Genomic DNA, 23,974 nt, shown 5'->3' with positions numbered 1-23,974 from the left:
GTGCAAAAAACAAATATAAGCTGCGGGACGTGGTGGGTTTAGCCGCTGCAAATTAATTTCTTCATTGTGGACATAATAATGATCCAATCGGATATGGTCAATATGGTCATTTAGTTTTCTTTTATCTTCAAACCTATAGTTTTGGGAGGTGTTCGCCCTTTTCCGGGGGCGGGGCTCATTTTTGAAATACACTGGTTTTAGTGTGAGCATACAGCAGTCTGGAGCCAAAATTTGGTGGCTCTAGCCACTAACAAAATAGTATACTATTTGGTTAGTGCTCTAGCTCTTATAGTCTCTGAGAACTAGCCGACAAACAAGACGGACAGACAGGCATGGCTCAATCGACTCGGCTATTGATGCTGATCAAGAATATATGTGCTTTATGGGGTCGGAAACGTTTCCTTCTGTGCGTTACATACAACCATTATTCCCCACAAATACAATATACCCTATTTAATCTTCGAGTACCAGGTATAAAAATAACCGACTAAACTAAATGAAAGCCTCGCTCAAAACATGATTGACAAGTTATATATGGCTATAAAATATTATCTATTTATATAAAATAATCTATTAATATTTTGTAAACGAAAATGTTCCCTATATACATTTCCCCTTTCGACGAAAAAAACCAAACATCAGACTCGTAGCTAAGACTCAACGATTTTAAATAATTTATGAAAACTTTAACTATGAGCCAACTTGAGAGCCAAGAAGGGGTGAATAGCTGCTTGAAGGCGTCAAGGTACAGGCAAGTGGTGGTCCCATGTGTGATCTGGAGCCTCCACAGCGAATTCGTTGACAAAATCAAAAATATTCGAAGCATTAGGAAACAAATATAACAACCCAAAATTCATGGTGTAGTAAGTGGCGTTTTATGGTGATGTGGTACCCCTATCTTTGAAGGCCGTCTAGCCGGACCAAACTCGCAAAGGTAACAGCTTTTAGATACTTTCCAGTGCTGATTCGTTATGATTACCGTGCATGGGATGGGTGATGGGAGTATCTGTAATCCGATGTAATCCTTTCCTCACCACCTTAAGTTAATACAGTAAAAAACGTTATAACTTAAGAAGTAGTTATATTTATTGTAAATAATTGCACATGGACAAAGTCATGGCAGGTTCAACTAATAGGTGTATGGATTTAAAAATAAGTACGAATATTTTTGGTTTCATAGCTTTGCGATAAAATAATATCCAATAAGTACTGTGTATGGAATGCAAATTCGATTATTCATGTATCGATGAACAAGGTACAAGGTACCAAGATATTTTTAAAATATTGAATATTCAAGATAATTTTAGTTTCGGAGATAAGAGTACTTAAAGTAGAAAATTGTTTCAGTTTGCAAAAAACTCTGTTGAACTCTCATTCACTTATTAATTTTGCAAGCTGAAATTGCCCACTGTGAGACGGGCCTCGAGAGTAGAGACCGTCTGGGTTCTGCCCTTCGATAACAGGGTCTCGATTACAGGCATAGGCGAAAAGAGAATTGAGACCGCAACATCACACCAAAGAACAGCTTTTTGGTCGCTCATGCAACATCTTGGTATTGTATAGTCTTTGATAATACTTAAGTAGCTAGTGCTTAGTGCTCCGTTGTCATACGATTCGTTAAAGCTTGGACACGTTGTGCATTGCAGCTCTTACAAAGTATATGATCATCTAAAGGGTAGCACCCCCGACCATCAGCTTCGGATGATAATAAGAGCCCACAGTCCTTGTTTAAAAAATATACACATTAGTAATAATTCATTACGAAAGTGTATCAATTCAATAATTTACCTCGCATTTATAGCATTCTAAGTGAAAGCTACGGTCCAAGGCCACCACTCGTACTGTCTCTTCTTGCCCTGGCTCAGGCATTATTGGTTCCTTGCAGACGCAGCAACGTGGTGCAAATTTTCTATATTTCGCAATATAAAAAAAACATGCAGTAACGGAAATAATGTCCTTTAATCAAATCTCTTACTTATGAAAATCGGAAATGCAATAATTCTGATTAGTTGCATCAACGGTGAACAATAAACCATCCAAACTTTTTCCACATACAACACATGTAAAGCATTGCGGATGGTACGGCTTTCCAGTAGCTCTGAGAATTCTTTCCAAAATGGGCTCCATGCAAACTGAGCATTTCTCAAGAGTTTGCAAATAGTCATATTCGCAGTATGGTTTCCCCTCCAGGGCATAAAATGGTTTACCTTGAAGATTTATTTGACAGTCTGAGCATGTAAAACAGGATATATGGTAAATTTGGTCCATGGCCGTACAACCACTACTTTCTCCCAGCACTCGCTTATTGCATTTGACGCACCGACCTAGCCGGAGAATAAATATTTATTAGTTTAAAATAAGCATTTCAACATGTTTCACGTACCATAGTTTTCAAAGTCATTTGTTTGGCGAGTTGGATCGCTAGCATAGAGTCCTATACCACCTTCATTCTTATTTCTATTTTGATAAGTGTTTTGCTCATCATAACATTCTGCCATGACATCGCCTCTGACATATAGTGGCTTGTTCGAATCAATTGCTATCAAAGAATTAACTTCACATGATCTATTCGCAACATTGTTATCATTTACGTATGTATCATACGTATTGTAACATGCATGTGATAGCATATCGCCAGGGGGACGAGGATTTATAGGCTCATAGATTGAATCGTATGTCGATGAACTCTGCAAAAAAATAAATAAACCGTATATATACACTTTCATACATACAAAAAATTAAGTAGTAACACAAGAAATCCGAACAGGGCCCTGCCAAGGGGGCGTTTGCCGCTTTGATTTGGACTCGAAACTATCAAATTTTGAATATAAAGTGTGATTGGAGGCGCCGTTTTCCAACTTGGTGCAATTCTTCATTGACACGGCTAAAGAAGCTCAGCTCAACAATTTCCTAATTGCGGTTTTAGTATATTTATACCCGGTACTTGAAGAGTATATTGGTATATTGGGGTATATTGTATTTGTGGGGAATAACGGTTGTATGTAACGCACAGAAGGAAACGTTTCCGACCCCATAAAGTAAATATACTCTTGATCAGCATCAATAGCCGAGTCGATTGAGCCATGTCTGTCTGTCCGTCTTGTTTGTCGGCTAGTTCTCAGAGACTATAAGAGCTAGAGCCACCAAATTTTTGATATAGACTGCGCAGTGTATTTAAAAAAAACTAAAAGAAAACTAAAAACGCCATTCCGTAGGGAATGACCATATCTATCAGATCCCCATTGGGATCCGACTGCTAAACCCATCTGCCGTCCCTCTGCCTTTGCCACTTCCGCCTTTTCAACCAACCCGTCCCGCAGCTTATGTTTGTTTTTTTTTGTGTGCGGCCGCTGCCTCTGCCTCTGCCGCGAGTCTGCAGTGTGTGGGTCTAGGGAAGGGCGGCGAGCTAACGGAGCGTGTTGGTGTGAGAAGTGTTGTAGATGTAGATGATAGTTAAAGAAAAAATTTAAAATTTGACAAAACACCGCTGAGGAGCAGATGTAGTACTGAGTGCCGGGTATAAATGTTGTGACGCGTAAGAAGCGTCTCAAACGTCCCTTCTCGTTATTTTCGCCATGTTCGTGGTATTTTTTCTTGAAGTTAAAAAAAAAATTTAAAGACATAAATTTGAAGAAAGGCAACACTTTGTTTGTTAATGGAGAATACTTAACTATATGAAAAAACTACAAATTAAAAAAAATCGCAACAGTAATTGCTTTTTTTTTTCCAAGAACAAAATGTGTTGTAGTGGTGCTATTATTTTTTCGCAACTGTATAACCGGTAATAACAGCAAAAAACCGGTAACCGGTAAATATCCGTTCCGTTCCTTCGTATGGTATTCGAATTATAGCAAAATAGGATAATTCCACTCATCAGAAAGTGTTGATCGGTGGTATGGACAAAGAATGTCCTTATTGTCAAAACAGTAACATTAAACAGGTTGCTCATCGGCAAAGATGAAAAAAGTGTTTTTTATATGGATCTAATATGATTATGAATGAAAATAACTTGAAGTGTTCATTTTGAACAATAATAATTAAAATATCTTTTCTTTATCATACATTGTGTGAAAAAGGACTTTTAGAACAGGGTTTTAGAAGTAGCTTGTAATGACACTTCTAAAAATATACCCTATTCTTTGTACATATATTCTTGATCACGAGCCATAGCCGAGTCTGTGGCTGCACCAGCATAACCTAATCAGGTATCTGTCTTCGGCTTTGAGACGTGATTTTTTAGGGACGCCGTAGTAAGACTTCATTATTCTAGAATGTATGCTAAGTTTAATCGAGAAGGGACGTGTGAGACGCTTCTTACGCATCATTCTTATACCCGGTACTGAGTACTACATCTGTACCTTAGCGGTTTTTTGTCAAATTTTAAATTTTTTCTTCATGTGCCATCTACAACACTTCTAACGCCAAAACGCTCCGTTAGCTCGCCCCCTTTCCTATACCCACACACTGCAGACTCACGGCAGAGGCAGAGACGTAGCAGAGGCAGATTTCGAAACAGAGTGTGAATGAGAGAATGCGAAAAAAGCAACAAAAGGTGCTGGACGGGATTGGTTTAGCCACTGCAAATTAATTTCTTCATTCTGGCTATAATAATGATCCTATCTGATCCCAATGATCCAGTCTATGTCCTTCTATCTGTTCGTCCGGACTGCTGTGCTCCAGACTGCTGCGAAATCACACTGAAACAAGTTAATTAAAAAAATTAGCCCCGACCCAATTCTGCCACCACAAAGGGCGAAATCTGCAGTATCCACACTTTTAAAGATAAGAGGAATCTAGATTGGATCATCAGCTATCCCCAACCCGTCCAGCAGCATTGCTTTTTTTTCATATTCTCTCATTCCACGCTCTGCTTCGTGCAGTGTGGGGATCTAGGGAAGCGGGGCGAGCTAAAAGAGCCTGTTAGCGTGAGATGTGATGTAGATAGAAGTCATGTGAAGAAAAAATGTAAAACTACTACTACTGTGTACCGGGAATAAAAGTTGTGACGCGTACGAAGCGTCTCACACGTCCCTTTTCTTTTTTTCTTTCTAAATTTACCTTAATCATTGCGTTATGTTGCATCAAATGTTGTCTTGAACAGTTGTTTGCTGCATTGATATATGTTTTAGGCGGTGGCAGAAGTTTTAGCTCAGCTTCCGCCATTTCCGTTGGCTTGCTGAACAAATTGGTGGCACGTCGTAGCTCACTATAGGAAGAGCTAACAGCACTTACAGGGCTAGGAGGTGGCAGCATATCTTCCTCTCGCTCCTTCTCCAACACTGAGTGAGTACAGACCGAAAGCATTCCAGGTAAGGAAAGCAGTGTTGACACGGTGGCATCAGTGCTTGCATCTGAAATTATGAATTCAGTAAGTACAGTCATTATTATACTTTGGCAAAAGACTTTTACCTGTTGAATTTACATTGGAGTACATTGTGGGGCGTTCAGAAGACGGGTACCCATATATTGATTCAGTTTGCGGTATATTTTCTGATTGTAGTTTACTTTCAGATGGCATTTTTAAGTTGCTGTAGATTATACTGTTTCCCAAGGAGTTAGATGACAACTTTGGAATACTTGTGGTAGATTTTATGGATTGTATCTGTATTCCTAAAAGTCCTTTCTTTTCCATTTGAAGCTTGTGATACGCTAGAGCTTCTAATTGCTGTTCCAATACAGCCGGGTTGTCCAAAGTTGATTTTCTATTGCTGGCTTTTCCGGAAACTTCGCAGTCAAATTGTTGGTTCTTACGAAAAAGAACGGACGTTCCAAATGGTTTCTCCGAACCAAGTAGTGGCTGTGAATAAAGCGGTTCCCGTGAACAAGTAACTTGCTTACTTAATGGAACCTTCAATTTGTTTCACACTCAAATTACTTTACAATAAAGTTGGCAGTTAGATTACATAATATACACACAAAACAAAAGAAATAGGAACCTTGTGAGATGCGCTAGAGCGCTTCACAGCTTTTATACCCGGTTCTCAGTCAATATATATCTACATAATATGTATGTACTTAGTTAATTAAAAGCAAAAAATAGACGAGAAGGGACGTGTGCGTTTCTTAAGCGTCACATTTTTTATACCCGGTACTCAGTAGGACATCGGTACCTTGGTGGTTTTTCTTTCAAATTTTACATTTTATATTGTTTCTACATCTCATCTACACCTACATCTACACTCGGCTATTGATGCTGATCAAGAATGTACATATATACTTTATGGGGTCGGACACTTGTCCTTCTCTGCGTGACATACATCATGATAAGGCTGATAGTGCTGATAAGTACTATGGACAGCAGTGCTATTTATGTCGGAATTTTCATGCGCTTAAATTCAAACCTGAATCAGATTGTAGGTGCTACGCATCAGGAAAAGTGCAACTATCAGAAATTGAGAAACCATCCGAACCATTGAACCGGGTTGCACGGAGGGCGCATCAGAATTCAAACCTGTTCCTGAAGTCCGTGTGAACACTTAATTCACGCTTCCAAATGGCATCAATCGGTTCAACAAATATATAAATAGTTCACAATACTGTGCAGTATGATTTGCTGGGTCAAATAGTATTATATAAAATCCATTTAGTCTGTGTTTTTTCGAAGGTCTTAATTAGATTAAATTTTTCATCATTATTGAATTTATTCTAGCTGACTTTCGCTTTCTCGCTTGCATACATTTTTGTTGTTACTGCACTGCCTATTCCTCGACAAAGTAGAGAATATTTATATACATATAATACCCCTTGGCAAAAAAAAAATAAAAATTTGTTCGATCCAAAAAAAGGTTTCAATCTTATTAAATACATACCTGAGGCATCTCATTTAGTTTTTTCGGCGGCTTCGGTGGAACAGATGGAGCCATTTTTTTATAGAGAGTATCATCTTGCACCCTGTACGAATTTTTCTGTAAATTTTCAACTAATTTTGCGACTGTCCCATGTCTCCCGTAATCGACGGCATACCCTTTCGGCGACAACGGCTTATCGTTCAATACCGACAGTTCCTTAAGTTGCTTGTCTAAGGATTCCATGCTGACACATTGATGTTAATCTGTCAAACAAGTAATAATAACAATATGTACGTGTTAATTTTTTAACAGTAAATAGTGCGTATAACACGCACTAAACTACAGTGGCTCACAAATCATGGAATCTAACCTAAACTGGGATGTTAAAATGTATGTATAACCGAATTTTCATGAGGGAAACTCTAGAATTTTAAGGAATCTTCGATGGAAAAATCAGGAGTTAGGCTGTGCAAAACTAGTTTATTTACTTATTTCAATTAACCAGGTAAATAATGATTATTATTCTTTTCTTGTTTGAACAAATCATCCATTTAAATACGCCGCACAGAAGAATTTAATGGAGCAATAGACTGCTCTAACTATTATTGCTACTTTTTTTTAATAATTATAAATAAAAATTATGTTTGACTAAAAAAGTAAAACTAAATAATAATAATTAAAATTTTAGTTTTATTTTTTCATTCAATTTTTCAATTTTATCATGATTTTTGAGTTTTATATTTTTTACTCAAACATATTTATTATTCATAATTATTAATAATAATTCTTATCAATACTGATCGTGCTAAAAACTTAAACAAAATAATTATTGAATGATTTTTAAAATAAAGCTTAAATTGAGTACGAACCCCGAAATTAACAATTATCTGCTAATTATGGAATAGAAATAAATATAAATTAAATATAAGTATAGGAGAGGAAGGAAGGATACAATTTACAAATTTGCTTAACCAAGGCTAAACTATTCAAAGGGATATTTCGGTGGATTTAATTTATGGTACAAATTATTATAATAATAATTATACAACCCGGATAAGTTCATGCTGTGCGGAATTAGATCTTCATATGGGTAATAGAATGGGACGGAAAGTACGGGTTGGTCTGGAGGGAACTGTGAAATCTATCTGTCCCAAGAGTTTATGAGTCCACCATCCCGAGAATGAGCTTGTGAATGAATACCACCCCATTGCAAATTCAGCGATGGTGTAAAGAGGGTAGGTCCACTAGCTTTAGCATAGATCGGTATGGGGGTAAGAGTCTGTCAGAGTCCCAGTTAAGATTTGTAAGGGCGAATATTAAAAATTGTTTTTGAACGGATTCAACAAGAATTTCTTGCTCCTTGTATTGAGGACTCCACACATGAGAACAATACTCCAATATCGAACGTACCAACGAGACGTACAGTGTTATAGTTACATATATATGGATTATCAAACTCTTTTGACCAACGCTTAATAAACGCTAGGACTCCCTTAGCTTTGTTCAGCGTTGAATCAATGTGGCTATTAAATGTGGCTATTGGGATCAAAAAGGACTTCTAAGTCATTTGATGTGGAGATTCGATCCAGATCATATGCGCCGTTAAAAGCATTTCATTTTCTCAAGATTCTTCGCTTCTTAGCGACTGAGACTTTTACTTTAAGTATTAAAAGCAACTATTCTCGAACAATTATTGTTTCGGCTTACTATTATTGGATTCTGAATTACTTTTTTTTTAAGCACTAACTGTAAATTGTCGCCGTGTTTTATGACTTATAGGACCCTAATGAAACATGTACTTTTATTTTTTTGAATGTTTAAGTTTTAGGTTTTCCATTTGTAATAATCATTAACGGAAATAATTAAATTTAGAAACGTAAAAAATAATTCACTCAAACAACAAACACATTTTATGTACATTTGTATGTATGTAAATCGAATAAACAGTTCTGTTCTAACCTACATTTGTGTGCAAATGTACTCATGTATAAATTTTATTTATTTTTTAAAGTAATTTAAAAGTCAAAACTTTAAATCTGAATATCTTAATGTATTTTTCCATCCCATTTTAACGAAAATAAATTCGACATAATATTTCTGTTTGTTTCGCGGCGGCAGAAGTAGAGACTGAAAAATATCAACAGTACAAATACTCGATAAGCGTCGAAAGGTTTAGGGGTTTAGGGTATTCACGTGTTTTATTTTTTTATTTTTATAAAGTTATTACTAGATGTCATCCTATTACTTAGATGCGATACATTTTCCGTGGACTAATACAAGGATGATATTCGTACGGGAACGATAAAAATAAGTGCCTGTATTTCGGTCGACCAAAAACTTATCAGCAGACATTACGCGCAGTGTTGCCAACACTCTTTGTCATAATAAAGCTTAAACTTTGAAAAAAGTACGAATGCCAGAAAATGTTGATGACAGCTAAAAAAACGCTAGAGTATTGAAAAGTTATTTTTATCGATTTAATCTAGTACTTTTGAAAACTCATAAAGTTCGTCAAACATATCGTCTTCTGCAGCTGAACTTATGTAAGTCAGATTGGTCCCTATATTTCCTAAGGCTTATGCTGGCACTTCATAATTAGCGGCAAATTTACAGCCAAAAATTATGAAATATTTCGTCAGTGATAGTATGAAACTTGATTCAATTAAATGCTCTTCTGACTTATCGATCTTATTTTTGACGTTTAAATCAAAACAATACTACAAAGTTCTTAAGAGTGTCATCGTAAAGCCTAGTAGTCAGATCGAAAAAAAGGGGCGGCTAGAAAAATCAGAGATGATATTCGTATGGAACCGATAAGAAATATTGTACTTTCTAGCGGGTGTAAATTAGAAAATTAGACGATAGTATTTTGTGGTACTCGATGGTATGTTTTTAGCAGCTCGACAAGTATAGATATGTTCTATATTAAGCGAGGGTACCTAGAAAACAGACAGTAAAGACTCAATAAAATGGAGTCAACAATGCCGCTAAAGTTGAAAGATAAATGATCACCGTGCTTCTCAATGAACTTGAGGTCATCAAATGGTAAAAAAAAAGGAAACACTTATTATAGATTAATGAGATTTTATTGAATTTATTTGCATATTTAAATTGTATAACTTATTTTAACGGCAGTTGCTTCATTTTGCCAAGACACAGACCTGGCTGGGCTGTTAACCAAATTTTTTAAGATGTTTTCCTTATGTGACCAAGTACTGCTCCACAGGGTCGTGCCAAGGGGCGATGGCGACGATTTGGACTAGAAACTATCTTGAATAGGAAGGGTGCTTAGAGGCGCCGTTTTACAACTTCGGCACGGGGGCAAATATTCCTTGGCACGGCCTTGCTGCTCCACCAATCAAAGAAGTCTGCTGATGTTATTCCCAGCCATATGCAAATTCTCTGTCATATTTTCAAACTGCGGATTATTAAAAGATTTTTAAAAAGTAAACAAAGCCAAACGGCTTCCTGAGAAGTGTAACCGTACGGAACCCACACCCTTTTCACATCTGTTCACACTCTGCTGCTAGCAAAATAAATTGCACTGTTTGCTAGAAAACGTGTTTTCGGATGTGAGTACTAGGCTTTAGCGACTCGCAAGAAGATTATATTTTTCCGCACGCAACTTCTTTTGATTATTGTCTGGACGTTGATATGCAATGCGACACCAAGCCAAAGCCTGTTACGCGCGGAACCCAGCAGAACGCAGCCCTCCTCCCGCCCAACCGACCGAGGGGAGCTGCCAAATGACGCGCGGCGAGATTAACCGAACCGGTCGCGAGCATTCAGGAAAGATAGATGTTAGGGACTATACGAGCTAGAGTCACCAAATTTTGGCTTCAAACTGCTGTATGACCACACTGAAACCAGTGCTTTTCAAAAATTATCCCCGCCCCTTCCGCCCCCGCAAAAGGGCGAAAACCTCCCAAAGCTACAATTTTGAACATAAAAGAAATCTAACGGAATTCTGAAGGAAGTGACCATATCTATCAGATCCCCATTGTATCATTATTATGGCTACAATGAAGAAATCAATTTGCAGTGGCTAAACCCACCCTGTCCCGCAGCTTTTGTTGTTCTTTTCACATTCTCTCATTCACACTCTGCTTTTTCTTCACTCGGCCTCTGCCTCTGCCTCTGCCACTGCCTCTGCCGACTTTTAACCCACCCCGTCCCGCAGCTTATATTTGTGTTTTTTTGTGTGCGGGCGCTGCCTCTGTCGCGAGTCTGTAGTGTGTGGGTCTAGGGAAGGACGGCGAGCAAACGGAGCGTGTTGGTGTTTCTCACACTGTTGTAGATTTAGATGACAGATGAAGAAAATATTTAAAATTTGACAAAACATCGCTAAGGTGCAGATGTAGTACTGAGTGCCGGATATAAAAGTTGTGACGCGTAAGAAGCGTCTCACACGTCTCTTCCCGTTTTAAATCTAGTTACGCCCCCCTAGCGCCATACAAAGTTATTAGTTATTTTATTCTTATTCTTCTTATTCTTAGTTATTAGTCTTAGACGCTAAGACCGCTTCTCCTTTAAAGACTTTCTTTTATTTTCTTTAAAAAATAAAAGCCTTACTAATTACGTTTTTAATAATTTATGTTTTATTTTATTTACATTCTACATATTACGTAAAAAAATGACAAACGTATTTATGGGTGAACGCGAAGTGGAAATTTTAGGCGGTCTTTGGCTTCTTATTTGGGATAAAGCTCGACGATTTGATGACACATTTATGCTGGCCGTGTAGTCCATGAACCGGAAGGCAACGGCAATCACTTACGACGTCGGTCTTGAAGAGAGTATCTGCGATAGACGATGTAATTTGGTTCAGGAATTTCCTTTGCTCTTGTGCCTTTAAATTGTCAAAGTTTTGAGTGGCAAACACCCATCCACCATTGTTGAGAACAAAATCAATGCCAAAGTCACTTTCAAATTGGAGCTTAGTACGCTTCTTGTTATCTTTACCATCTAAAGTTGCAACTAAGCGAGAATTAAAGCCTGTAATAAACAGAACATTGTGAATATGTTTCATGATGAGGTAGCTTAAATATATTTACCAACTAATTTTTCGTCTGGTACTCCCTCCAATGCAAGCGATTTTACTGGTGCTACGAGATGGAGCAGGGCGCCATCAAACTTGGTAACTCCTTCAGTTATTTGAGCTCGTACTAACTTCCACTATGGGAAGATAAGAATACATGTTTCCATTTACATATTTTGAAATTAAGAAAAACAATGCTTACCCAATTTTTATATTGTAGAGAGTCACTCCGCACACCAATAATGCTCTTCGCAGCGCCAGCTCGGAATGGATAGTCTAAGGCCAGATGGAAGGCCTTTTCATCCGACTGAGGAACAAGATTCTTCACCAGACCTTCTAGTGCATTGTAAATGTCAAGAACTTTCTTTTCAGTAATTATTTGCTCCACACAATTGTCACAGAATCGTTTTGGTCCGTTGAGCTGAACATTAGCAACATTTCCTTTGTAGTTAATTTTTCCGTTATCGCTTGTAAGTAGGGCTGGGTACCGTTTTGACTCGTCAAATATAATAACGCCAATTTGCACATCAGTAAAGCCGCGGCTCTTGAGCGACTCGCGAATCTCTGTGATGGCCGGTGATATCAGATTGCCTAGAACTGCCGGCGTTACATTTATGTCAACGACAAACACGACGTCGGCCTTGATATTTGGCAACTTGACTGTGAACTCATCACCGAGGTCACGTTGGCCAGGTGCACCAGTGCACTTGAGGCAGCGTGGTGGTAATAATACCCACTGGTTAATTTGTTTGATTGCGGAGCCGTATGCCAAAGCAAAAGTGCACGCAGCTGCCTCCTTATCCTTTTCTGCAGTTTTCTTGAGAGCAATATCGCAAGCCTTTCGGTATGGTTTAGAGTCCAATGTCAAATAATTGAGCGCCAAAGGGGACTCTATTCCGAATATCTCATCACATATTTCATCTCGTTTTTTGCTATCTATTTGTTCATTGTTAAATAGAACAGCTGAGCATTTTCCAACGCCATAATCGTTGCCTAACAAAGCAGAGTTGGCAGCTAGGGTACCATCAACTTGTAAATAGTCGTCGTATGGCTCAGCGTTCCCATTGCCGAGCAGACCTCGTGTTTTTCCAGTATAGAAACCGTTCACGTTAACGTGACAAACCTTCAGGTCTGTGGTGCACACAACATTTACGCCATATTCCGAAAATAAGTGTATAGTATAGAATCGGCGCCATATGTGAACTCCGGGCAAATGTTGCGGGTATTCTACTGGTTTACCATTTACCTTTAGCGCAACAGTATCAGCGACCTCGACGTAGTTTCCATCCCTATCTACAACTGTTATGCCCTTAAGTTTTCCATTGGTAAGCTGCCCAATGACGGTAAAATTATTGTCCACACTGTCTTGTGCCAGTATATATTTGCAGTTGCCAGGGTACGTATAATGCTGTCCATCGAAAGTAAACACGTGTTGCCCATCCACGACATGCCCTCTTAATTCAAAGTCATTGAAGAACACCCATGATTTTAGTAAGTCTTTTGTGAAAATTTGTTCCCAGTTCTCGTTTAGCAAATAGTTTATAGAACTGGAACGGAATGAAAGTAAGACTGGAAGTTTGAATAGCTGGTCTACAGAGTGAGGGAGTGAAGCAAACCATGTCTGCAAATCACCCACTGGAGCGGCAGCACCTGGAGCGCTGTTTTCGATCGAGGCCCAAATTGAGCGGAAGGCCTTAATTAAAAGCTTGCTTAATTCTTCTAGCAATTTTTCATCATTGACAGATTGCTGCTTTAGTTTTGCTTCTAAATAATCGTGTAATTTCTGTAGAAATTCTGATGTTTCTTGAGTTTGTGGTAAAATATGCAATTGATCAAACAGATTGTTAACGATCTCCAACGTCTTTTCGACCAATTTCAAAGCTTGCATTATTTCGTTGAACTCTGTGCGTATGCTCTCGAACGTAGGGAATTTGGAAGCATACTGTTTAAGCTCTTCAATGACTTCTTCAGTCGCATGCACCAGCACCTTAATGAATTCTTGAGCTGCCTCGTTGATTGGTTTCAGAAATTCGTTGACTGCTTTGCAATAGTTTTTCAGTGCTGGTCCATACTTTTCGAGGAGACCCAGCAGATCCTGGAATGCTTTAGTGTAAACTTTGACTATCTCAACTCGCAGCTGACCAATAATTTCAGTGGCAGTTATTACAAATTCCTCCCATGCCTTCGAAAGTGAGTCATTCCAAAGGGCCTGCAGCTTTTCATAAATCTCAGTCAATGCCGTCTGAACTTTCTCGTAAAACTCTGATGTCGTCTTGGCCAACTCATCAGTAATATTTGCGATTTTTGTAACCACGGTGCGTCTAGAAAAAAGGGCAATAATAATAAATAACTTTTGGCAGGCCTTGCTCTGTATGGAACTTACATGCCATCGATGATAGGTGCTAAGGAGGGGTCGATTTCCAGCTCTTGAACAATTGTTTTAAGATTGTCGTCAATTTTAGTCTTAAGTTTCGAGAAATCTGGTTGGGCTTCCTTAGCACTTTTAACGATCTGTTCGGATTCTTGTCTTAACTTTTCGAAGCGCTGCTTTAGCTTCTCAGTAAAGTCTTTTGTGTCCTTTTTAACTTCCGCTTCAACAATCAGCTGTATCAAATAATATTAAAATATATCATTGAAACTTATACGTGTGTGTAAATAAACTTTTTCTTACCAAGAAGGCTTTCACATCATCATCATTTGACTTGTATGTGGTTTGAAGGAAGTTTGCAGCGTCTAAAGCTACTCGTCCATTCAAAAGCGATTTTCCCCGACCAGAAATATCGAATTTTAACTCCTTTCCCAATTTAATTTCTGTATTTGCATCAATTAGATCCTGGCGCTTAAGTGAAACTCTGGCAAAAGTGGGTTGGATCTCACTAGCAATTTCAATTGGAATTTTATCAAAAACTTGAAGCTTTGAGTTGAATTTGGCAAAACGTTTTTGCCTGTTGAAGTCGCCAATGATTCGAAGAATCGTATCGTTTAATGCGTCTACAGAAATCTCCAGTTTTTCTTTATTGGCCAATGCATACGCTCCAACCTTTCCATTACCGTTGCCACTGTGAAGGTCTACTCCAAAACTGAACTCTTGGGATTCGGTGTTGACGGCTGTGTGACCATTTAGTTCATACTGGAACTTTAGTCCATTGGAATTAACCTGTTGTGTGGTTGTAATGTTGAAACCCCGTTGTGCTCTTGTATTTTTTATGACGCTGGATGCAATGATCTTTTGTTCTGGCAACCGGAATATGTCAAATACGAGTTCAGCACTTGCTATTTGATGCTCGCGATTGGCATCAGCGTGTCCCGAAATACTGAGTGGACGAATAGTGGGATGCTCAACTTTAAGGTGACCCTTGGCATTAAAAGCGACTTGCTCGACCCCTGATACGTCTAAAATAGCTGAAACGCGAACGACATCCTCGGGGCGTTCAAGCTTATCGATGTAGAATGCAGCTGATTGTTCATAATGACCAAAAATGCTACCTTCAGGAGTCTTTTGGGAGGTTTCGAACAAAATCTGACGCTTGGGAAATGCTAGCTTGATAGTGGATGATGTGGGCTGGACGCTTGCGGTAAGTTGGTACTTTAGATTTTTTCCCGAAATAATGAAACTGTCTAGATGATATTGATACTTAAATGCTTGGCGTATGCTCTGCGACTTTAATTCAAATTCATATGGGTAGCCCAACTCACGTAGATCCACAAGAATGAGAGTGGAGTGTTGTACAGAATCCAGTTGTTGCTCGTCTATATTTACAATGGACTGAATTTGTACATTTGTGCACTGTTTCTTTTCCTCGCATAGAGACAATTTTGTGTTAAATTCCTTGTTGGTTATCTTCACCGTAGACACGCTATTTTTGGGTCCAAAATTTCCATAAAAGGTGTAAGAAAAGCCAATTTCCTTATCAGTGTCTAAATTAAATTGCTGACGGGCGAGCTTAAAATTTCCCGAATGTGATTTTCCTTGATACTGAACTTGGCCTTGACCCTCAATGATGGCCTTGCTCTGTTCCTTTTTAAAGGTATAGGTGGCTGTGCCTAAGAATACCAGACCTTGTATATTCTTCAGTTGTGCTTTAATGCTTTTGCCCTGGGCTCGTATATCCAATTCGTAGCCGTCAAGTTTTAATTTATTGGAGCTCCAGCTCCCAACAATATAGAAGTCGTCAACGCTAACATACGAAGCTTCGCTATTCAATTTTAAATCTAGGTCGGCTAGGTTTTCTATTTCCAGGCTCACTTTACCCTTCCGCTCACCCAACACTTCAGCAATGCTTGTTAGAACAATCGGCTGCCCATTCGACAAATCAACACGAATATCAACTCCTTTCTTGTGGGCAGACCGATATAATTTCGTGTCTAATCCATAGGACTTACCCGCCTGCTTGGCTTGCACGGCCACAACGTAAGATTCCTCTACAGACTTCTGACTACGAATGTTTATTTCGATGTTCTTGGCAGATTCGTAGCTTGAATCTAATGTATAAGACAGCGATGCTGTCTCAGAGCTATAGTCAAGGGCGGCGTCGCTTTTTACATACTTGTCTCCATATAGTGCATTGAATCCGTACTTTAGCTTGCCGCTGGCGTCGCCATCCTTCAAGCTGCCAGATTTTTCGCGATGGTAGTCACCATTGATTTTTAAGGGAGAGCCCATGTGGGTGCTTTGTGCCTCGAGAGCGTAACTTCCCTCTTGTGGTGTGCCCTTCCAGTCGGTATTGACGCGAACGTATTGTCCATCACCTGTCTTCGCATCTGTGAAGAACTCAACATTGAAGACACCATTAGTGGTACCTTTCTTTAACAGCTTTCCATGGCTGTTAATAGTCAATGACTTGAGGCTGGATTTTGGGACTTGAATATCAGCCTGGAACTCATATGTAGTTGGTATATTGTTCTGTGCGCAATGATAATTGCCGTTCAGATTCAGCAACAGAAGCTCGCCATATTTACAATTAATGCGACCAGTAGCCTGGTGAGTACTGTACTCATCCGCAACAACCGAGATCTCTATGGGCTGGCTCAGAGAACTACCACGTGCAGAAATAGTTATGTCGAGGCTCTTGCCATCCCCCTTTAGCTGTTGCTTGATCTTATAGCTTAGTTCCGACTTTTGCCCATCCAATGATGTGTATAAAATTTGGCTATAAACAGAAAATTCTTTAGTCCGGATGTTCAGGCGATCCAGATTTCCCTTTAATGTCACCGAACGTTTATTATTACTGCCAGACGGCTGGTCATTAATCTGGGCGTCCATACTTCCTTGGGTAATTCCTGTCTTGACGTTGGCTGTAACCTTGCGATGGAAGCCACCGTCGACTACTCGACCATCGGGAGTAGTTAACGCAAACACACCCTGAACTTCACCATTTGCTCGCCAGTCACCCTTTACATTGCCATTGGCCTCAAATGAGAGTTTCTTGTCGCTCGCTTCTGCTGTATTTTTAGTGGAGAACTTGAGCTTATCCAGATTATTTTCCGATTTGAAGTGAATTTTTTTGTCGCCATCGAGTGTGAAGCTTGTGTCGATATCGTACTTAGGAGCCTGAATATGGAACTTGGACTCGAGCTCTAGCTTGTGCTTGGGTTCCGTCTTTTGGGTATCAATAATGGCTGTTAACTCCCCCTTACCATTTTTTGCAATCTTGAACTCGCTTTTGGCGGTCAAGAGATTCTTTACAACCAGGTTGACCTTAGCTGCAGAAATCTTGTCCAGAGGATGCTGGGCCTCGGCAGTCAATTTAAGCAGATCTGCGGCTTCTCGGCTAACCCGAAACTCGCTGTTGGTTTTGTCTGGCGTGCCGATTATTTTAAGTGTCCATTGAGTAGGCTTGTCTTTTCCACTAAACTGAACGTTACCTTGAAGATCAATGCGGACGTCTTGGAGCGTGTAGCGTTGGCCAAGTTCACCCTTCGCAGTCAGAGAAGCACCCCAACTAGTAGTGACAATATTTTCCACAACGTAAATGTTTCCATTCAGTTCGCACTTCGATACAAGATCAACGGAATGCTTGTTCAGCTTTCCATTTACTTCGAGGGCATAATCACTTACGGATCGCTGGTTGCTCTGATATTTGACGGTCACCGATCCTACCTTGTGGTCACCTGAAACTTCAGCAGTGAAATCGAATTTATTCACGTCAAAAGTGGACTTTACGCCAACTGAACCGACTGGTTTTTGCTTGTGATCGACCGATAGTTTTTGTGAAAATGTGCCGGTACGTACGGAATTTAAATTGTCAACTTTTTCGAACTCAACCCCGGTATCGCTGTCGAAGCTCCATGCTGCAGCTTTTCCAGCTATTGTAAGAGCATATGCCTGATCCTTAACTGTCAATTGTGCGGAGCTTCCATATACATTTTCCGGCGAGCTTTCGTCGTTTACGAAGAGTCCCGCTGCGTAAAACCCATTTTCCAGCTTGAAATTACCATTTACTAGGTGGGACTGCTGCCCCGAAGCTATGTGCAGTTCGGCATTTACTGAACTTGGGCCAACATCAGTCCATCCGTTTATAATGATTCGTTCGTTATTGGAATTTGATACTTGAAAATTTTCGAAGTTATACCGAGCCTGCTTGTCATTGGTTTTCTGAACGACGATTTTTCCGTCGGCCCGGTATCCGTTAATGCTGTTCGTGACGCCATTCTTGTCATGTATTTCAATCAAAGGCTTGTATTCGTTTCCGTTCTTGCTAAACCCGATTTTGCTTTTTTGTATATCCTTATCTTGCTCATACTGTCCATAGACCACCAATTCGTTATTGTCATTGGTTATTCCAGTTTCTACTCCAAAGTGGTATTGAGAATTATCAAAACCTAACCGCCCATATATACGTGGCTTTGAGCCTAGCTCGAAGGATACGCTGGTATCGTGGGAAACTTTAGAGCCGGGAGTGCTGTAGTCCAGTTTCCACTGCTGGCTTCCGGAGGGTTTTACTAAGTGCACACCCTTAAAATTCAACTTTCGCTCTGACGATAAATAGATTGCAAAGCTTAATGGTCGTGATAAATAGAACTGGTCAAAAAGGGTCTGACCCTTTTCGGAATCACTTCCAGATCTCCCTTGAATTTCGCTGAGGCTAGTCGAGCTTTCGATGCACACGTTCAAGCCAACGACTTCCAATTGACTAAAGCAAAGCTCGCTGGGCTGTGAATTTTTATTTTTTTTGGTAGCCTTCAGTATAACTGACTTTTGCTTGTCTTGTTCAGCTACAAAGAATTCAGTGTTTATTTTAATATCAATTATTTCTAGTTTCTCTCTTGGCAGTTCTACGTCAATATTAAATCCCTCGCCGTCGTTAATAAGCGATACTGTAACATCATTTCCCGTAGCCGAGTGGGCTGTAGATGCTACGCGAAGTCCAGTGGACAGTACATGAGCATTGAACCCTATTTGAATATTAACATTAACATCAATGCTGGGTACAAACTTTAGACGGTACTTGGCTCTCTGCCAGTTTTGCTCCAAAATAGCGTTTACATCAACATTGACGGCGAAATCGATTTTGTTAGCAGCGAATCCCTGAGCTGTAAGTTCAAGAGGCACGCCTACGCCGGTTGGGTACGAAAACTCTGTGTCGAGGAATAGATGGTGACTAGCAAATTGCTTTTCGAAGGAAGACAAGTCATTCTTAGCCTTATCAAACGCCTCAGAGAAATGCTTAATGATATCGTCCATTGTACTTGGCATGTTGTCGCCTAAACTCAGGAACGCCAACTCCGATCCGAAAAGTTTCAGCGAGAGATCTAAATTAAGATCTTGCTTATTTTTACTGCCATATGTTTTATATTTTTTCGACGTCTTAGCAGCATCATCAACAATTGAACGCTTGGCACGTCCTCCAGCTCCGGCTCCGGCTCCAGCTCCAGTAACTTCAATGAGCTTTACAATTTCATCGAAGTCTTTGTTAAGTAAACCCTTGGGTCCTAAATAGTACTCCAAAATGGTTTCTAAATTTTCTTGACGCACGCTCGCCTCGAACACATTAAAACTAGTCCCAAAGATTTCTGTAGTCACATTTATGCGGGATGAGCGAGGGAGAAATCCATGCTGCGAATATATTAGCTTGTAGTCAGAACTAGCGCTAAAGCCTAGTTCATCCAGTTTGTAGGACACCTCATTGTTAAAACTATATCGCCTGTAGTTTCTTGGAAATGTCTTAGTCACACGAATGTTGGCTAAATGGTATCTTTGTTGCTCCCGAGTGGGATCTGTGGAATCTCGAATCGCCTTTAAATTAGACGAAATGAAGCCACCGACTTGATATACATTTTCGGAGTTCACAATTTGTGATATTTCGTTAGCCACTTCAGCATTAGGGCATGAAATTGCAGACAAGTAGGCTTCAATGCGTAGCTCTGAATCTTCATTGCGGTCTTTTAGCAGTTCCAAGGATTTATTTTGCAGCGTTGGGTCGCAGGTGACAGCTGAAAATGCTTGCAAAGCTGCAACACGAATACGATTCGGTCGCCCTGTCGACGCGCATTCACTCAGAGAGGCTGCAGTGCTGCCAGGCAGGATTTGTGCATTACCAATGCCTTTCAATATATATAAAAAGCGTTCTTCTTCCTTCTTGGTATTTGGTTTACACTGCTTAAGACTATCTGTAAATTTTTTGGATATAAAGTCGATTTCTCCTGCCTGACAGCCGTGTTGGGCACAGTACTTGGCCACCAAAGTACCAACTGATAAGTATAACTCCTTAGGAGCACTGGGTGACAATTGAGAAGCAGCTTGATTAAGAGTATTTTTGTCAACAGACTCTACCAAGTTTAATGATAGTATGGCTATAGCTTGCTCCTTTTCACCCAATTTTGAGAGCTGTTTAAGAATCGCCACAGCAGACTCAGCGGTATTGGTGCGAAAAAGTCCATCTAGGTAAACCTTGCGAGCCAATACCTTGTTCGGGTGGGGAAATGCGGCAAGTTCTAGCAGGGTATCACTGTCCGATTGACGGAGCAATCTAATAAACTCAACAAACTTTTTGGCGCTGTCCTTTTTAACATATTCGGTGGTTGAGTCTACAAGATCCGATAGTATGGCTTTTAGTGAATTTATGTTCTTGGATGCGTATGTTTCGGGCTTTTGGTATAGTAAGCTTCTTGCAGTTGCTCCAGTCGCCGGTGCATTAGCCTTTGTACCGGCAGGATTTTTCAGTTTAAGGCTGGTAATAGCTTTGGCACTGATCTCAGAGTTTCCTCTGGCAGAAGCAATAAATTTATATGTCTCCACCAGTTGTACATTTTCAATAACGCCTCCTCCAATCTTCAATTCCTTAATGTAATTGGCATCCAAAAGCAAGCTGGACGTTATGCCAGCTTTCGCATTGACAACTCCCGAAACCAGTCCGCTGTTTATCTGCTCACGGTAGGCGCAGCTGTTCAAATTGCGTACCTTTGTGATAATTTCCGCATTACCCGCTTTGGATGATGATGAGTGCGTTTGGCACTGGCCAAATACATCAATTTCATAATCCGAATCGGTTCCCGATTGCAGAAGTGAAATAATGGCTCGCTTAATATTCAGAGAGTAAGCTGCATCATTATGGTCTGAACAAATTTCCGGTTCCAAGTGGCCACTAACGAGGGTAAAGTAAATTGGCTTTTGAATGCTGCTCAGTATCTTTTTTTCTACAGACTCCTTGGTGTTGGCAACTTTCACAGAGCCGACCTGAAGCGTGTACCCACAGTTTCCCTCCGCGAATATCTTCGCCGACCCTGTCACCTTGAGGCTGGTGTCATCGGCTTCACTAACTGCACCGGAACTTAATCCAACCGTTAAAATGCTATCAAATGCATATTCATAATAATTTCCGGGTGTATACTTCAATGGGCCATTGTCAGCTATTAGAAATGGTCGCAAAAATATGTTTAAATGTTTGTTTAGCAATTCTAAAAAAAAAATACTTACATTTTGGGCATCCTTTTTTGCAGCTGCTACCTGTAATTTCAAGCAAACATGGGATTTATAATTCCGAATCTACATACATACATATGTAAATACAAAGAATAAACTTCCTACAATGTGTATGAACTTTTACACATATGTATGTACATATAAGTATATAAATATCAGACACTATAAGTGTCGACTTGTCTGACTTCAATTTCATTTTTGAAATTCACTTTTAAAATAAAATTACAACTTCGCATAGGTAATTCGGAAATTTAAAAAAAGATCTATGTATCTGTTAACCTTTATAGTTTCCGGTAAGTGCTCGGCATCTATATTCATGTCGCCTATAGAGAGATTCTAGCACTGAGTCAGTGATAATTTGACTGTGATACATATGTAATTCCCATTCTTTCCAGTATTAATATTTTTAAATGTAATACTTTGAATATGTGCATAAGTATTTTTATACAAGGGAATTCAAAGAGTAAATAGGGTATATTGTATTTGTGCACAAAGTGGATTTTTACATATAGAAGGAAACGTTTCCGACCCCATAAAGTATATATATTCTTGATCAGCATCAATAGCCGAGTCGATAGAGCCATGTCTGTCCGTCCGTCCGTCCTGTTGAGCGCCTGAATCTCAGAGACTATAAAAGCTAGATCCACCAAATTTTGCACTCAGATGGCTGTATGCTCACACTGTTACAAGTGTATTTAAAAAATGAGCCCCGCCCCCTTCCGCCCCCGAAAAAGTGCGAAAACCTCCCAAACCTACAATTTTGAAGATAAAAGAAAACTAAAAACGCCATTCTGTAGGTAAGGACCATGTCTATCAGATCACCAAATTGGGATCATGGATCTATGATCCGATTGGATCATTATTATAGCCCAAATTAATTAATTTAATTAATAATTAATCAGGGCAAAGAACCCAAAATAATTAATTAATAAAATTAATTTGCAGTGGCTAAACCCACCCCGTCCCGCAGCTTATATTTGTTATTTTCAAATTCTCCCATTCACACTCTGCTTCACGCAGTGTGCGGCCGCTGCCTCTGCCACGTATCTGCCTCTGCAGTGAGTCTGCAGTGTTTGGGTCTAGGGAAGGGGGCGAGCTAACGGAGATGTAGATGTACAGTAGTACTGTACTGAGTACCGGGTATAAAAGTTGTGACGCGTAAGAAGCGTCTCACACTTCCCTTCTCGTTAATTTTAACGTTGAGAATAAAGCATGCACAAAATCCAGTTGTGAACGGATTAACGGATTAATATAAAAGCAAGACAGAGATGAATGCAAAGAATTGAATATATATTTATATTCTCATATGTTATATTTTAAAACTTCGACCCCATCCATACTCTTGAACCCAAACATTGAACATTAATCATTGAATTTAAAGAAAAATATATATAATAGTATATAATATAATAAATAAGTGCATTGCTTTTTCCGCCGTGCTTTTCCGATAATTCCAGAATATGCTTCCTTCTGTAAGTTGCAAACACAGGAGAAAATTAAACCTATAGGTTCTATATCTCTATGCATATATATCTCTATATCTCTATATCTCCTTTAGGAGATATACAAATTCTATTCAAATAAGTCTAATCAAAAATATCCCTACATTTGTATGTTATATGTTTATGTTTAGTATATTTTCTTGCATTCAGACAGGGTTTCTCAAAAGTACTTACCATCTGTTGCAGCTACTGTTAATAGCAGAGCTAGAAGGACTGCAATCAAACGCCACACATATGTGGTCCTGGCCATCGTGTGGAGCCCCTTAGGAATTTCCTGGAGGAAGTGGAAATGTCTGTGAGCACTATTGACATGCGAATGTGGAGACTTCTCAACTTTTTGTAACTGTCGTTTTGGTAAGATCACAAAACGAGAATCTTAGTCAGATCCAGCTGACAATCTCACTTCAATACCTTAAGCACCATATAAACTTGCACTTTTCTTTTTAAATTGATAAACACATGTACACACGACCCCGTTATGAACTCTATACGGATCCGATGGCGACTGACTTCGAATTAAGCCGGATTTCTTGAAAACACTCACTTTAAATACCTCACTAAATCAAGAGCTCATACATCCGGAGAAATATGTACATAATGAGAGTACGCTCACATGCGTAGGCTAAATGAATAGCATGTACATACATATGTACAGAGAATGCAAAGATGAGCACAGTTGGTGTGCGCTCTGGGTGGGTAATTCTCCCCTCTCGATCCGAGCAGT

General features: G+C 39.5%; 2 protein-coding genes across 8 annotated transcripts; both read right to left on the bottom strand.

The window, feature by feature from the left end:
• Window positions 1–1,068: 1,068 nt before the first annotated feature.
• Window positions 1,069–8,917, bottom strand: LOC117590629 (lipoma-preferred partner homolog). Of its 5 annotated transcripts, none has more exons than XM_034283445.1 (8): window positions 8,752–8,917; window positions 6,810–7,051; window positions 5,410–5,797; window positions 5,059–5,351; window positions 2,384–2,687; window positions 1,976–2,324; window positions 1,789–1,909; window positions 1,069–1,723 (listed from the first exon to the last, which is right to left on the bottom strand). In XM_034283445.1, the coding sequence occupies exons 2-8, from the start codon at window positions 7,029–7,031 to the stop codon at window positions 1,592–1,594; spliced, it is 1,809 nt and encodes a 602-aa protein (XP_034139336.1). In that variant the 5' UTR covers window positions 7,032–7,051; window positions 8,752–8,917; the 3' UTR covers window positions 1,069–1,591. The 5 variants fall into 5 exon arrangements, with proteins under 5 accessions (XP_034139336.1, XP_034139334.1, XP_034139333.1 ...); XM_034283443.1 differs by having other exon boundaries at window positions 5,410–5,848; window positions 8,748–8,916; XM_034283442.1 differs by having other exon boundaries at window positions 5,410–5,848; window positions 8,752–8,916.
• A 2,499-nt stretch (window positions 8,918–11,416) lies between these two features.
• Window positions 11,417–23,767, bottom strand: LOC117590652 (apolipophorins). Of its 3 annotated transcripts, none has more exons than XM_034283494.1 (8): window positions 23,662–23,767; window positions 23,421–23,524; window positions 21,743–21,768; window positions 14,498–21,675; window positions 14,210–14,430; window positions 12,029–14,147; window positions 11,843–11,963; window positions 11,417–11,783 (listed from the first exon to the last, which is right to left on the bottom strand). In XM_034283494.1, the coding sequence occupies exons 1-8, from the start codon at window positions 23,671–23,673 to the stop codon at window positions 11,461–11,463; spliced, it is 10,104 nt and encodes a 3,367-aa protein (XP_034139385.1). In that variant the 5' UTR covers window positions 23,674–23,767; the 3' UTR covers window positions 11,417–11,460. The 3 variants fall into 3 exon arrangements, with proteins under 3 accessions (XP_034139385.1, XP_034139386.1, XP_034139387.1); XM_034283495.1 differs by having other exon boundaries at window positions 21,743–21,772; window positions 23,425–23,524; XM_034283496.1 differs by having other exon boundaries at window positions 23,421–23,526; window positions 23,665–23,751.
• Window positions 23,768–23,974: the final 207 nt, after the last annotated feature.

This window comes from Drosophila guanche, unplaced genomic scaffold, assembly GCF_900245975.1.
Source record: "Drosophila guanche unplaced genomic scaffold, DGUA_6, whole genome shotgun sequence".
NCBI lineage: Eukaryota > Metazoa > Arthropoda > Insecta > Diptera > Drosophilidae > Drosophila > Drosophila guanche.
Note: the sequence above shows the minus strand (reverse complement) of the source record. Positions and strands in the feature narration are given on the sequence as shown.